The sequence below is a fragment of the Momordica charantia genome, assembly GCF_013281855.1.
Source record: "Momordica charantia cultivar OHB3-1 chromosome 3 unlocalized genomic scaffold, Mcharantia_2.0 BLBB01000003.1, whole genome shotgun sequence".
NCBI lineage: Eukaryota > Viridiplantae > Streptophyta > Magnoliopsida > Cucurbitales > Cucurbitaceae > Momordica > Momordica charantia.
In genome coordinates, this window is record NW_028275161.1 from 14,040,718 (window position 1) to 14,056,440 (window position 15,723).

At 37.7% G+C, this 15,723-nt stretch overlaps 2 protein-coding genes and 1 pseudogene across 10 annotated transcripts in view; 1 reads left to right on the forward strand and 2 right to left on the reverse strand.

Annotated features, from left to right (window-relative positions):
* Positions 1–278: 278 nt before the first annotated feature.
* LOC148212435 (psbP domain-containing protein 6, chloroplastic pseudogene) lies at positions 279–2,189 on the reverse strand (annotated as a pseudogene). The gene is made up of 3 exons (XR_015789959.1): positions 2,113–2,189; positions 1,651–1,960; positions 279–568 (listed from the first exon to the last, which is right to left on the reverse strand). The product of XR_015789959.1 is annotated as a psbP domain-containing protein 6, chloroplastic pseudogene (transcript).
* Positions 1,960–15,723, reverse strand: part of LOC148212436 (calmodulin-interacting protein 111-like) — a 43,635-nt gene continuing 29,871 nt past the window's right edge. Inside the window, 6 exon segments of the mRNA XM_088121471.1 lie at positions 1,960–2,157; positions 2,331–2,484; positions 13,762–13,949; positions 14,041–14,231; positions 14,380–14,460; positions 14,643–15,069. Coding sequence (XP_087977597.1) covers positions 2,379–2,484; positions 13,762–13,949; positions 14,041–14,231; positions 14,380–14,460; positions 14,643–15,069 — 993 coding nt within the window. The 3' untranslated portion in view covers positions 1,960–2,157; positions 2,331–2,378.
* Positions 6,176–15,723, forward strand: part of LOC111025814 (uncharacterized) — a 36,362-nt gene continuing 26,814 nt past the window's right edge. For 3 of the 8 annotated variants that reach the window (XR_015789671.1, XR_015789672.1, XM_088121473.1), the window contains exon 1: positions 6,177–7,034. Coding sequence is in view for 5 of the 8 variants with exons in the window: in XM_088121473.1 (XP_087977599.1) it covers positions 6,222–7,034 (813 nt within the window). In the remaining 3 variants the exon portion in view is untranslated. Of the gene's footprint in view, positions 7,035–15,723 lie in introns of all 8 variants that reach the window. The other 5 variants (XM_088121472.1, XR_015789673.1, XM_088121476.1 and 2 more) reach the window with 5 other exon arrangements.

Below are 15,723 nucleotides of genomic sequence, written 5' to 3' on the forward strand. Positions count from 1 at the left end.
TTATAATTAACAAGTGTATGATACATTTATAATAAGTATTAGATCTATACTATTAAAATGATCTTTAAAAACTATTAATGTGTCTAACTTAGAAGTCTTCAAACCTCCCGATGAGCTTAATACCAAAAATTCTTGATGCCTCTCAATCCGGACAGACACGGACTCCCTTCTTAAGTATATGAGAGGAAAGCTCTACTCCCCATTATTTAAAAAATAATAATAATAAAAAATGAGATCTTCTAGATTTTTTGTTTTACTAAGAATGTCAAAGAATGATATTCCGCAACAGGAATGCTAAACTCAATATATATTCATTCTTCAGTATCTGTGAAGCGAAGAATTTTCTCCAGAACATATACTATCAAATATAATCTCAATTGCAATTTGTGTTGAGAAATTACAGCTGGAAAGAATCGAGCATGGTTCTCAGAATTTTCTCAGATGCCGGCCATTGTTTATCATTTGCACTAGCCACAAACAAGACAACTGTGCTTCCTTTTGCCGTTGCCTTAGCTAGATTGTGTGTCCCCGTCAGAGCATAGGGAGTCTCAAGTGTGTATTTGTAGTACTGCATAAACGTCGTAAAACAACGCTCTAATAAGTTTTTACCATCAAACTTCTGAAACTGATATGTAACACAATGCACCTAAAAGTAACTTAGACCTATTTGATAACTATATTTATAGTTCCTATGTGGTTTTGCAAGTCTTATTACCTACTTGCTTCTGAATTTTAACTCAGAATTCAAACGTAATTTTGAATAAAGGAGAAAAAGCATACTAAAGAAATGGTGAGAAAACAAGCACAAATTTTTCAAAACAAAAAAAACTACAAATGAAACCGTTATCAAATGACCAACAACGCCTTAACTATCTTCAGTTTCACTAAGAGAAACTGAGAAATGTTAGAAGTTAGAATGATGGCAGCCACATGCAAGCTTCAAAGCTGCTATGGAAGAAGTGGAGTCCTAGCTAGATAGATAGTTCAGCAAGAGTTCAAATGAAGTTGATCTAAATTGGGGATGTACTTATGAAGGAACTAGGCACATAAATCTAAACCAAAAGAATCCGCTACATATATACTTTTTTTTTCCCGACAGAATCCGCTATATACTATTGGTTAAAATAATTTAGTTCTTAGCTTTAATTTAAGTTTCAACTTTGGTTGATATGGTTTTAAAAGTTTTCTTATCATTCTTGTATTTTGATTAAAGCTTGCTAGATGTCCTTGAGAGGAGTAATAGAGATCGGGTCATATTCTCTAACATAAACATTATTTTGATTAAAAAGTTGAAAGGGCTGGCTAATCTCGTTTTGGAGTGCAATAACATAACTAACATATATTTGTTTTCTATGACTCGTTTTAGAGCACAACTACAAATAACTACTCACATTGGGTTTTTGTTATGTCTTGCTAATGGTAGGGACATCAGGTAAGCAGGGATGATAACAAAGCTTTTAAAAGCACAAGGAGTAAAATAAATCTTAGGTTAAAGTATAGGAATTAAAAGTATTACTTAACCTATGCTATACTAGAGTGGGAGTACGCAAATCTCACATCTCCAAGTTATATCTACAGCTTTATTGTACTCAAAGAAGGATTATTTATAAAACAAAAAATTAGAATCTACGAGTCACGAGAGGATCATACCGTCTGATCACCGAGTTTCTCAACTGATGCTTCAAGGAGCTCTTCTGGGTCGTATGAATTTCCAGTAACGAAAGGGCCAAGCGAAGCGATCACCTTCTCAGGGCTACCTATGTCTTCAATTGTAGCATTAGGCTTATTAGTAAGACGAATCAAAGGGGAAGCCACTACCTGGATTTTCCCTTGTTTGTCATCTTCAAATTTTACCTCTACCCATGGCTCTGCACACTTCGGTTGACAGTAATTACCAGATAAAATATTTGCTACACGAGTTTGTTCAATCTTATCTACTACTTTCAACTCAAGTCGCTTGCTTTAATCGATTTGCCAACATGAGCTCAAGTTAGCGGTAACTCAAAATGAAAAACAACTTGAAACGAGAGTTTAGTAGGGTAAGATAGACCCAAATGAAGGTACGATACCTAGTCGAGATCGATACCTCCTCTTAAGACCTCTCCACATTACTGAACAGTCACTCCAGCCATATACTTCATAAGACCACAAAAGAAACTGCAAGACAAGGAGTAGAATAACATATCCATCATAGGTTTTGACACAACTTGTGCTACAAGTCCTCTACACTTTTTTCCACCATTTCTTCTCGTGCTACTGTCCCGGAAATTTTTGAATTTCTTGCTATATGAGATTGAATATCATAAATCTGCACAAGTAAGATTGCATACTTGGTCACATGATGCTATGGAGGGTCCCACTCTAGTATCCGCTTCGATTCATGCATCAACTATGGTAACAGCAGACATTTCCACAATGGCAAGTTGTTTTTTCTTTGTTTGCATCCACCCCACGAGCCTCCGAAAAAACTGTCCCATATCACAACTGCAAACAAGCACCCGCACAATGATATTTCGTCAGTTCTCTAATTTTTACCAACTTCATTAATCCATCCTTGACTATAACTAAATAGCTATCCTACATTATATTCAACACAAAATGACCAGAAGGAGAGAAAGAGAGTCGATACATTTCAAACTAGAAACTATATGCTCAAAAAAGAAAAATGAACAAGAATCTGTAAAGAAAGAAAATGAATGCGCACCTCCAGAGCAGGATATTTTCAAGGAACATGGTGAATTAAATCATGCGAGCACACAATGTGTTATAAATGGTATCTTCATACTTGAGGGGACAGCAGATTAAACATTGTCTTAAAAAAGAATGTGTGTTGCAATCACATTGTCCGACCTCAGTATTTGAGAAAACCCTTGTAAGAAACCTTGTTCATGATTGAGTTTGCTGGAGCACCCAATTTTTTGCTACTCATTTGAAGCCTTCGAGCATGTGATGAACACGAGCTGGAAACCGAGAGAAGAGCGACAAAGTAGATTTTACAAGGGACCTACTTTATCAATCAAAGAAGAGTTGTGGAGAAAAGAATTAGCACTAAATAAAGAATTAGCTCACCACAAAAGACTGGAGAAAGAAATAAAAAGACATAAATTACAAGAAGGGAGGACTCCAATAATTAAAATTAAGGGCCATTACAAAACTCTTGAATCACATACATTCAAAAGGAGACGTTGGACCTAGTCCTAGTCCACCTCATTGGTGTTTATAAAGCTCGAGGCTCACTAAAGCGTAATAGCCCTCGAGAGTTTAAGTGCAAAGTGCAAAAAAAAGCAAGGAATTTTTTTCGTGAGGCACACAATAGAGAAACATAACTAAATTTTTTAGAAATTTTAAGAATATAGAATTTTTGTGAGTGATTGGAGACAAGATTCTTCACCGAGAATGCCGATTAAGTTTAGGATTGAAAATATGTGGTTGACGCACGCCTCTTTCCTCCCCCATAGAAAATTGGTGGAAAACTAAGATTGTGGGATGGCCTGGGCAACGGACAGATGATGAAATTCAAGCAACTAAAATCTGCTCTCAAATTCATGGAAGAAATAACATTTTGGCTGCATCCATACAAAATATGTCCCTCACATCAGAATTGAAGGCTATCAACTCCTAGGAAGATACGGCCCTCTTCCTCTGAATCTTACAAAGAAAGATCCAAAATCAGGGAACAGCTCCTCACACTTGCAGCCAAGGAGGAATCTTTCTGGAGACAAAAGTTTAAAGTGAAAAGGATTGGAGAAGGAGATAAAAATACAATCACAGACTGCTTGCCTCCAAGAAAAAGAGAGGATCCAGAGGTTTGATCCCAAAAAGTCTCCATTGGAAAGGCTTCACTGAAGCAGAGGTATACATGGGAGTTATGGACTTGGGTGCCAATAAAACCCTCCCGCTAGATGGTTCTACAGCAGAATTTTTCAAAAAGTATCATCGAACATCTTCACAGTTGATATTAGGATGAAGTTCCAAGATTTTTTTTTTTTTTTTCTAAATGAGATCATAAACATCAGCCTCAGCGAAACCCATATATGTCTTATTCCCAAGAAAAGGGACGAATAACAGTACATGACTACAGACCCATCAACTTGATTCTATGCCTATAAAATTCTTGCAAGAGTTTTATCATAAAGGCTTTAAAGCTGCCTTGCCATATACTATATTTGCCATTGTGGAAGGAAAACAGATTCCAGATGCATCTCTTTTTCTTTTTTTTTTTAATAAGAAACAAAGACTTCTTATTAACAAAAAACGACAGCTTAACAGCAGGGCCGAGAAGCCCCCCAAGAGCAACTGCATTACATTTTGCCAATCATGTCGAAACAAAGCTATACTGTAGTTACAAAAGAATTTTCAATAGGTAAGGCACCACAAGGCCGTAGTAAACTGAAGTTTCTCACAAAAAATGTCAAAAGAGAGCAGGATTAACTTCAAAAAATGTCAAAAGAGAGCAAGATTGTTGAAAACACGTTGGTTTCTTTCCTTCCAAATGCTCCACAATGCACAGCTCCACAAGATCTTCCCTTTTCCTTTCAAAAGTCCCCCTTGCGTTACTTCCATCACCCAATCCTCAATAGAACGGGGGAGACAGCCTAACAAACCACACCTTTGCATGATAAAGATCAAAGACCCACCCTTGGTAAGCAAAAGGGCCGTGCATAAAAAGATGGTCTATATCCTCTGCATTTTTGAGACACATAGGGCAGGCCGAGGGGGATAACATCTAATTTGGGAGTTTTTCTGAAGCTTCTCATGTGTATTAAGGCTTCTGTTAGCAATACTCCACAGGAAGACTTTCACCTTCACCTTCTTTGGGCAGGGGAATTTCCAAATGGCCTTAACAAAAGGAGAGAGGAATCTTGGAGTCACTTCTGTTAGCTTGTGAAAAGCTGATTTCGTGGTGAACTTCTTCTCTCCTTTGAGGCTCCATTCTATCTTATCCTCCTCATTTCTTAATCGAAAGGAAGTCAATAAGTTCACTAGCCGAATCCAACTATCCACCTCATGGTCTCTTAGGCCTCTTCTGAATTCCAGGTTCAATCTGCCTGATCTTCCGACCAACAATCAGCCACAGTACTATCTTTTTTATCAAAAATGCTAAACAAAACGGGGAAGCTAACCTTAGAGAGTCCTGCCCAATCCACAAGTCTTTCCAGAATCTACCTTTTTCCCATTTTGGCCCTCGTAAGAAGTGAATCGAAGTGTTGAATTAGTTAGAAGTTAAGATTATGTGACTTAGTTAGAAGTTGTTTTAAAGTTGTTTAGATTTTGTGTTTAAATTTATCAAATAAATCTCCTTTTTTGTTAGGGAAGTTAGGAGGTTATTCCTAGATTTTGTTTCCTCTTGTAACCTATAAATAGTGCCTCTATTCCTCATCTTTGATCAATCAATTTTGAGAATTTATTTCTTCCCTCTTTTCTCGTGTATGTCTCTCTGGTGTCTCTATCCTTAGTTTTTATGGAATCAGAGCTAGGTTTAGATTGACACCAGAATGGTTAAAACAGCCATGATGACTGATGTGCACAAGGATGAGAGTTCCGACGGATCGAATACGACCTCAATTTCTCTCCCTAAAAGCACATCCACGACACCTCACATCTCTATCTCTGAAAACACTTCGCTCCAAATTACCTCTCCAAAACTCAACGGAAAAAATTTTCTGCAATGGTCTCGATCGGCCCTCCTAGTTATTCGTGGCCGCAGTCGACTCGGGTACATCAATGGCACGATAGCAGAACCAGATGAAGCTGACCTTTTTTTTTCCGTGTGGGATGCACAAAACTCAATGGTCATGACATGGCTCATTAACTCGATGGAGGAGGACATTAAAGAATCCTTCATCTTCTACTCAACAGCAAAGGATCTTTGGAATGCGCTCACTATGGCTTTTTCTGATTTTGATAACTCGGCTCAATTGTTTGAATTACGCAATAAGGCACGTTCCTTACGACAAGGTGAATCCGATGTCACCCAATACTACAGCTCATTACGTAGGTTGTGGGCTGAACTTGATTTATGTCTCAATCTCGAATGGGAGAACTCGAAGGATGCTGAACGCTTCCGCAAACACGTCGAGAAGGAACGAATTTATGATTTTCTTGCAGGTCTTCGTCCGGAATTAGATGATGTGCGTGGCCGCTTACTTGCCATAAAGCCAATCCCAGCCATTGACGAAATCTTCGCAGAAGTTTGCTGGGAGTCAAGCCGTAAACGTGTGATGATGGGTGATACACACACAAAACCTCTGTCCCTCTCACTGGAATCATCAGCTCTGGCGGCACGAGGTCCACCACCACCTTCATCCCGATCTACTCGTCGGAACAACCTATGGTGTGATCATTGTAAGCGCACAAACCATACAAAAGATCAGTGTTGGGAACTCCATGGTCGTCCTCAACGGAAGAATTTATCAGGGGATTATCGGCCACCTCCACCTACAAATACTCCATCTTCTCGAACCAGCTCCTCCGGCTATCAAGTGGGCCCTAGTGTGTCCAACTCCCAAGATTTGGCCACCTCTCTCCCTCCATTTTCGAAGGCACAACTTGAACAGCTCTATCGCCTCTTAACACCGCCGGTTGAGTCTACTCCTTCGTCAAGTTTTGTGGCACAACGAGGTATTTTTAGTGCAGCTTTAACAAGTCAGCAGCATTCCGATCAGTGGATCTTAGATTCGGGTGCAACTGATCATATGACCGCTTTTCATGATATGTTTACCATGTACTCACCCAACCCGATTCAGACACATGTCAAGCTTGTAGATGGGTCATCGGCCATTATTAAGGGCTTTGGTTCTGTTATTCTTAGCCCAAACATTACATTGCACTCAGTGCTCCATGTGCCTAAATTATGTTGCAATCTAATTTATGTTCAGAAGTTGACTCATGATTTAAAGTGTCAAGCCCTGTTCACTGACTCTAAGTGTTTGTTTCAGGACTTGATAACGGGAACGACGATTGGCAATGCTGATGGCTTTGAAGGGCTCTACTACTTCAGAGGACCAAGTCTAAGAAATAAACAAGTTCTCCAGGTTGGTAGTGAGTCGAATTCTAGGGAACAACAAATTCTACTTTTACATCGCCGTTTAGGGCACCCGAGTTTTCAGTATCTTAAACATTTGTACCCTTCACTTTTTCATAAAGATGACCTTTTTACTTGCGAAGTGTGTCAACTTGCAAAACACTCTCGTACATCTTATCCTTCTGTTGAGTATATACCATCCAGTCCATTCACAGTGATTCATAGTGATTTATGGGGGCTGTCTCGCATCAAAACTATGTCCGGTAAACGTTGGTTCCTTACCTTCAGTGATGACCACACTAGGGTTTGTTGGGTCTATTTACTTAAAGAAAAATCAGAAACTGCATCAATCTTTCAACAGTTTCATTCTCTCATTCATAATCAATTTAATACGAGAATCAAAATTCTTCGCACAGATAAGGGGACAGAATATTTCAATCAAATATTGGGAACTTTCCTGTCTCAAAATGGAATCATTCACCAAAGTTCCTGTGTCATTGCTCCCCAACAAAATGGTATAGCTGAAAGGAAAAATAGGCATCTTTTAGAAACTGCTTGTGCTCCCATGTTCACCAATTCTGTTCCTAACTGTTTTTGGGGTGATGCTGTCCTTACTGCTTGTTATCTCATTAATCGGATGCCCTCTCGTGTTCTGAAATTTAACATTCCACTAGAAATCTTACTCACTATCTATCCGCAAATCCGATCTGTCCTCACAATTCCCCTCAAAATATTTGGATGTACTGCATTCACTCATGTTTATGATTATGAACGTCACAAATTGGAGCCAAAAGCCAGAAAGTGTGTCTTCCTTGGTTACTCTCCTACTCAAAAAGGCTATAAATGCTATTGTCCATTCACCAATAAATTTTACACTACCATGGATGTCACATTTTTTGAGTCTCAATCTTTTTTCTCCCTAAATTCCCCTCAGGGGGAGACTGAGCCTATTACAAGTAGTCTTGATGGAAATTTTGGGAGATTGACGATCTAAATACCAGAATTGAGTCCCCTCAGTAAAAAATACCTGAGATTGATGGTCTAAATACCGAGTCACCTCAGCCAAAAATACCTATCCCGATCGTCCCAATTACTCAGATAGAAGAGTCAGTTCCTATTATTTCCTGTAATAATGAAGATGATCAAGTCAACCCAAATCGAAGTGACAAGCAACCTGAGACTCTTGTTTATTCTCGGCGACAAACGGTTCAAAAAGGAGTGGAGCCACCACAGCCTCAACAGCAAAGTCATGAATCCATCTCGTCCTTAGGTACTGAACAATCTACCCTTGTGCCTCAAGACAATACTAATGATCTTGATCTTCCTATTGCACTCAGGAAGGGTGTGAGATCGTGTACTCAACATCCAATTGCTCGATGTATTGGTTATAGTCATTTATCTTCAGCAGTTCAGACCTTGGCTCTCAATCTGGAAGCCAATGAGGTACCAAAATCCATTCAAGAGGCTATGAGCAATCCACAGTGGAAAAATGCGGTAGATGATGAAATGAAGGCTTTGAAGCTTAATGATACGTGGACAGTAGTTGATCGTCCTCAAGATAAACCAACGGTAGGATGCCGATGGATCTTTACTGTCGAATATAAGGCTGATGGGTCCATTGAAAGGTATAAAGCAAGATTGGTGGCCAAAGGATACTCTCAGACTTTTGGGGTAGATTATCAGGAGACATTTGCACCCGTTGCAAAATTAAACACAATCCGTGTCCTCTTGTCTCTTGCTGCAAATCTGGATTGGAAACTACAACAACTGGATGTCAAGAATGCATTCCTCAATGGAGATTTGGAAGAAGAGGTGTACATGGACCTTCCTCCTGGATTTGACATTGATAAGTATGATGGAAAGGTGTGTAAGCTGAAGAAATCTCTCTATGGTTTAAAACAATCCCCACGTGCATGGTTCGGGCGATTTTCAAAGACTGTTTGTAAACAAGGATATACCCAAGCTCAAACTGACCATACAATGTTCTATAGGCACTCTCAAGGTAAGATCACCATCCTCATTGTTTATGTCGATGATATTATTGTCACAGGTGACCATCATGAAGAAATAGAGAGACTAAAACAGGCACTTGGAAAGGAGTTCGAAATAAAGGACCTGGGAACACTTCGGTATTTTCTAGGGATGGAAGTTGCTAGGAGCAGAACTGGTATATCTGTGTGTCAAAGAAAATATGTACTAGACCTCTTGAAGGAAACCAGAATGCTTGGATGTAAACCATCTGATACTCCAATAAGTCCCAATCATAAGTTGGGAGAGAGCCTAGATGGGGTACCCGTTGATAAAGGGAGATATCAGCGTCTTGTTGGATGATTAATCTATTTATCCCACACTAGGCCGGATCTTGCATTTGCAGTGAGTGTTGTAAGTCAATACATGCATGCTCCTACTGAAGAATACATGGAAGCGTGTATCATATTCTTAGATATCTTAAAGGAACTCCAGGGCTGGGATTATTTTTCGGAAAGGATGATGACAGAAAGATTAAGGTGTTTACAGATGCTGATTGGGCACGTTCTATTCAAGATAGGAGATCTACGACAGGATATTGTACCTTCGTATGAGGTAATCTTGTTACATGGAGGAGTAAGAAACAATCAGTTGTTGCAAGAAGTAGTGCTGAGGCTGAATTCAGGGCATTATCTCATGGTATTTGTGAGATAATGTGGCTGAAACTCCTCCTCCAAGAACTCAAGATCAGGTTTGATAGTTCAATGGAAGTCTATTGTGACAACAAGGCTGCAATTGCTATTGCACACAATCCAGTGCATCATGATCGTACTAAACATGTTGAGGTTGACAGGCATTTTATCAAGGAGAAGATTGAAGAGAAAATTATAAATCTGATGTATGTTCCATCATCAGATCAAGTTGCAGATATCCTAACAAAAGGACTCTTGAGACCCATATTTGAAAGGTTGTTGATCAAGCTGAAACTGTTCAATCTGTATAGTCCAGCTTGAGGGGGAGTGTTGAATTAGTTAGAAGTTAAGATTATGTGGACTTAGTTAGAAGTTGTTTTAAAGTTGTTTAGATTTTGTGTTTAAATTTAGCAAATAAATCTCCTTTTTTGTTAGGGTAGTTAGGAGGTTATTCCTAGATTTTGTTTCCTCTTGTAACCTATAAATAGTGTCTCTATTCCTCATCTTTGATCAATCAATTTTGAGAATTTATTTCTTCTCTCTTTTCTCTTGTATGTCTCTCTGGTGTCTCTATCCTTAGTTTTTACGAAGAAAGACCAATGTTTGTTTGGCAATGTCAATCCAAGGCCCGCCACTGCCCTTCCTCCTCGGTAAAGAAGGAAGCCAACTCCCATTCTCTACCTCATAAATACTAGTTATCACTTTTTTCCACAGCAGGTCTTCTTCTTGAGTATATCTCCAAAGCCATTTCTGTAATAAGACTTCATTCATCTGTTTGAGATCTCCTATCCCAAGGCGTCCATACATTCTTGGGAGTGTACCATCCCAATTTACCAAACGGCGTTGGGGGTGAAGACCATCTCTGTGATGATCTTCGAGGGGGCCTTAAAAATTGAAAAGGCATAGATGGGCCTTAAGTCTTCCTCGCTTCGAATGCAACAGATTACTGTAAGGGCAACTGATTTCATTTGGATCTCTTATTGCAAACGAAATTGTTGATGACTGGATCTTCAAAAGTAAAAAATGCCTCGTGCTCACGTTGGACCTCAAGAAAGCTATCGACTAAGTTGAAATGGACTTCTCAGATGCAATTCTATAGGCCAAGGGCAGTGCTTTTAGAGCACAAAATCTTTTAATCACCTCAAGGCGAGGAGTGATAGAAAGGCATTGCTTGAGTGAAGCAACGCGTACTTAATAAAATAGTAAATAATAAATAAATATCATCTTATGTTAGATATCCTATAAATGAATTAAATACACCCTAACTCATCAACTTAACCTTTTTGGTTCATGGGTAATTTAATCATGTTTAAGATGTTATCAGAGCAGGAGGTCTTGGGTTCGAACTCCTATATTGTCATTTCCTCCCCATTTATATTTATTTCCACTCGTCAGGCCTTGTGCAAATTTCCAAACCCACAAGTGAGGGAGAGTGTTAGTGTTAGATATCCTATAAATGGATTAAATTTATACTCACCTTAAGCTTTTGAGTTCATTGGTGATTTAATCATATTTAAGATTTTATAAATAGATAATGAAATAAATACTCAATTCTAGAAGCATAAAAATAATTTTTTTTTTCTTTAACAAAAAAGCAACTTTTCATTGTTAGATGAAAAGATACGAAGTGTTCAAGGATACAACCTCCAAAAGGAGAAAAACAAAAACCAACTACCAACCAAACAAAGAAAGCCAAAACAACTGCTCCCAAAAGAAAAAACAAACCAAAAAACCAGACAAAAAACCACCAAACTAACCAGAACCAAATACAACTCCAGCTTAACAAAACCTAACAAAAGAACAGCAAAGCAAAGCCTCAAGAAAAAGAAAAAAGAAAAAGAGATGTGAAACATAGCTAAGAACGTGTCATCTTGGAAAAGGAAGCTAAGCTCTATCTATCGGAACAGGAGTAATGCCCACTTGGTTGAAATAATCGGACAAATCTTTGGGGATTGAACATTCGCCGAAAAACTCTTGCAATGAGTCATCTTCAGACGGTAAACAAGAAATTTCTTTTATCTTCAGTCTTGTTGAAATTTTACAAAACTATTGAGTCATCTTCAGTAAACAAAATATATCTTCAGTCTAAAAGCATAAAAATATTACAAAACCATTTAATATTTTTAAAAAATAACTTAACTAATATATAAAAAGTGGGGATGTAGAGAAAATCTTTTTAAATATGTTAAAAAATGTGGTCGAACCATATCAACGATTAAAAATATATATATATTTGATAGCTCGGAGTCAAGCTTTGCTCTCCTATATCCGAGGTACCCGCACCCGCCCCAAGGCCTGGACCTGGAAAACATCAAAGATTTTTTATATTAAGCTCACTTAAAGATTCGAACTTGAAACATCTAATTCGGTATAATCAAGAGGCCCCAAGCCCTAGCCCTATAAAATTATATTTATGAGGAAGAGATACTGCCGTCCAGTTATGACTCTTCTTCTCCTCCATTTATTCTTCTTCTTTTTATACTTATTTTCTTCCATTTTTCTTCTCTTCTCCCCACTCAAACATTAAGAAGACCCACGCAATCCATATAGGCTCCCTAACTCTAGCCAAAATGCCTTTTAACTCTATTTTTAGAAGGCCCACACACCCGATAATCCAACTTGATTAATTATCTGAGAATTTGAATGAAATGACATCGTAAACACCCCTCTAACCACGTCCAAAAATGACAACCTACAATCATCACAAATAAACAAGATACTCAATAAAGCACCATCGACTTCAAGAGCATTTTACTCCACTCCATACCTACTCCGAACTTTATTAAAACTCATGGAAAGGTTGACTACTAGGTTTCTTCTTTCAATAAGGATTGCAATATTAGGACCTTTCTAAGAGCAATTCCTTAACCGATTGCTTGCATCTATCCCTAGGCTCCTTGGGTCCCCGAATAATTTTGGAACATTTACAGATCTAAATTCTAGGAGCTATTCCCAAAAACAACAAGAAAAGAACAATAAAATTGGGTGTATTAATTCATGCATCAAGTAGGATTTTATTAGCCTCATACATGCCATTGCTTTGATGATGTGTGTATCATAGCAAAAGGAATGGCAGAAAGAACTCAACCAGTGTTTCAAGCAATGAAATCGCACTTGTGTCAACAAGGCAAATCATCTACTCAATTTTGATAGCAAATGAAGCAGTAGACTAAAGAAGATATGCAAGGAAAAAGAGTAGGTATTTGAAATAATACTGAAAGGGCATTAGACATGGTAAATGGTGGCCGTGTCGGACAAGAAAGTTTTGCTCTAGTTGGATAAAATGGATGCAGTCGATTTCAAATACTAAATTCTTCGTTTTTTTTTTCTATAAATGGAGAGCCAAGAGGTAGGGTAGTGTACTAGCATCACAGTTGAGACAAGAAAACCCTATTTTCTCTTTTCATTTTTGTAACCATCAGTGGCATATTTGAGTACGTTGGATTGGATCAGAGAGCAATACAACTCTTAAGCTTAGTTTTCTCTATTTTCGAAGGAATCGCCGTAATTTGGATAAAAGGGTTAATTTTGTCCTTTGAAGATTGATGACCTCACTAACTAAATCATGCTCAAAGAGTTAAATTCATTCAAGTGTTGGAAGTTGCAAGTTACAACACATGTCAATAGGTAACACAATCCTCACCTATTCACATAGTTGGACATGTCTCACATATGGTACAACTAAATAAAGACCTTAACTTTTTGACAAATTTCTAATTAGACAATTTAAAATATTAACAAAATATAAATATAATGCAATTTACATCAACAATAAAATGGCTCGACTTCATCATAACAATTCCATGAATAGCTCCATCTTAATATGAATGTTGTAATTTTAAATAATCTATTCCATAACGTAAATTTCCTAGATACCCAACATCGTGTTCAGAGGAAATCACAAAAATACTTTCCAATTGACAATGATCAAACAAAAAAAATATCTGCAATTTCCTTTAAGTGTATTAACCACAAATCTTATGCAACATAAATTACAAATTCAGTGAACAAAAATCTAGCCTATCCAACCGTGCATCAACAACAAGAAGTTAAAATAAATAAATAGGATATACTCACCATTTAGAAAGCCAGTTAGATTGTCTTGCGCACTGCTGATACACTACATCAGTTCCTTGTGATGTAGAACAAACAAGTCTTTGAAACTTGGATGATAACTCTTGATAAGGTTCAGTTTCAGATGGCTTCACGTGTCTAACAGCAGTTTCTAAATGCAACATATTTATTTTTGAAGCCTCAAGGTTCTCCTAAAAATAAAAGTAAGATATACATTAAAATAATGAATGAATCTTTAAAATTGAAGTTCGAAAGACGGGGAAGAACAAGAACTCAATAAACCTCAAGGGCTAATAAAGCTGCTTCTCTACAAATTAATGATATGTCAGCCCCTGAACAGCCTTGAGTAAGAGAAGCTAACTTCCTTGTACTGACATCTCGGCTGCACGGAACTCTGCACAAATGGATACGAAATATCTCTTCTCGTTCAGATTCATTTGGGGGCCCAACATATAGCAGCCGATCAAAACGTCCTATTCAAAGGTACAATCAGCTAGATTAATACAATCATTTGCTTATTAAAAACCAGAAGCTGGGCACAATGCATTTGTTCCGGTGCATGTGTTGTATTAGTAAATGGGAGGTGCATGAGTTTAGAAATGTTCTTATATGGGGTAATACCTGGCCTAAGAAGGGCTGGATCAATCTTATCTGGCCGATTGGTAGCAGCAATGACAGTAACACCAACTCTCTGATGTAAACCTAAATTTTAGAAAGAAAACACAAATGATTAGAATAAAAGGCTAAGCATATCTCTAAAAACATTAAACTCCTAATCTCTGTTTCTCTGTGATGAAAACTCATCAGTATTATATAGTATACTGTATAGCTAGTAAAAGAACCAGAAAATATTGAAGATTGAATTAAACAAATGTTCAACTGACCATCCAATTCAACAAGAAGTTGACTCATAACTCTATCAGAGACAGAAACTCCATCACTTTCCTTCCCACGAATGACAGCAAGACCATCAATTTCATCAAAAAATATTATTGATGGTGCATTAGCTCTTGCCTTAGCAAATAGAGATTTAACAGCCTTCTCAGATTCACCAACCCATTTACTGAAAAGTTCTGGGCCTTTTACTGCAAGGAAATTTAGTCCTGCTTCAGAAGCTACAGCACGTGCCATGAGGGTTTTGCTGCATCCAGGAGGACCAAACATTAACACTCCTGTTGGAGGTCGAGTCCCTATTCGCTTGAATGCATCTTGATGTTTTTGAGGCCATTCTACTGCTTCCATTAATTGAATCGTAACCTCCCTTTGTCCACCAATATCTTCCCATTTTACCTTTGGTACCTCAAGTATGACCTAGAATGAAGTGGTCTTTAGTGAGATGTTTGACCAACATATATGATTTGATAAGAAATTAACTTTCCATAAAGAAGTGAAAAGAACAAACAAGTTTACAGAACACTCCAAATCTAACGGAGCTAATGAAAAGTTGATAAATTCGTATTAATCACAAGGGAATCACAACTACAAAAAAATTTACAAAAACAAGAACAAGCTAAAAATGAATAAGATTGAAAGTTCAGGCCCATTTCTAAATTCATTTTCATGCGTATATAGGTTTATTTCACAAGAATTTTCCAAAGGTATCTAAACTACACACAACAAAATACTCTATAATCTTTTCCCATCATATACTAAGCTCGTCCAATGCTTCATAATGTAGTTTCCATAGAACCCTAGTTTTATAATATAGGGTGAGATGTCACTAAGATACTTTTGATGAAAAACAAAACTTTCATTAAGAAACATGAAAGAGATACAAGAGCATATAAAAAAACCAACCTACAAAATACTCCAATCCAGAAAAACAAGGTCTAACCTATAATAAAAAAACTAGAACTTAAAACATAAAAAAGAAGCCCTAAATGCGTAGACTACAGCTACTGTTTTCTGCCTCTCCCACGACGAAACGCATTAGACTCCTTCCCCAATTGCTTTCCCTGTCACCGT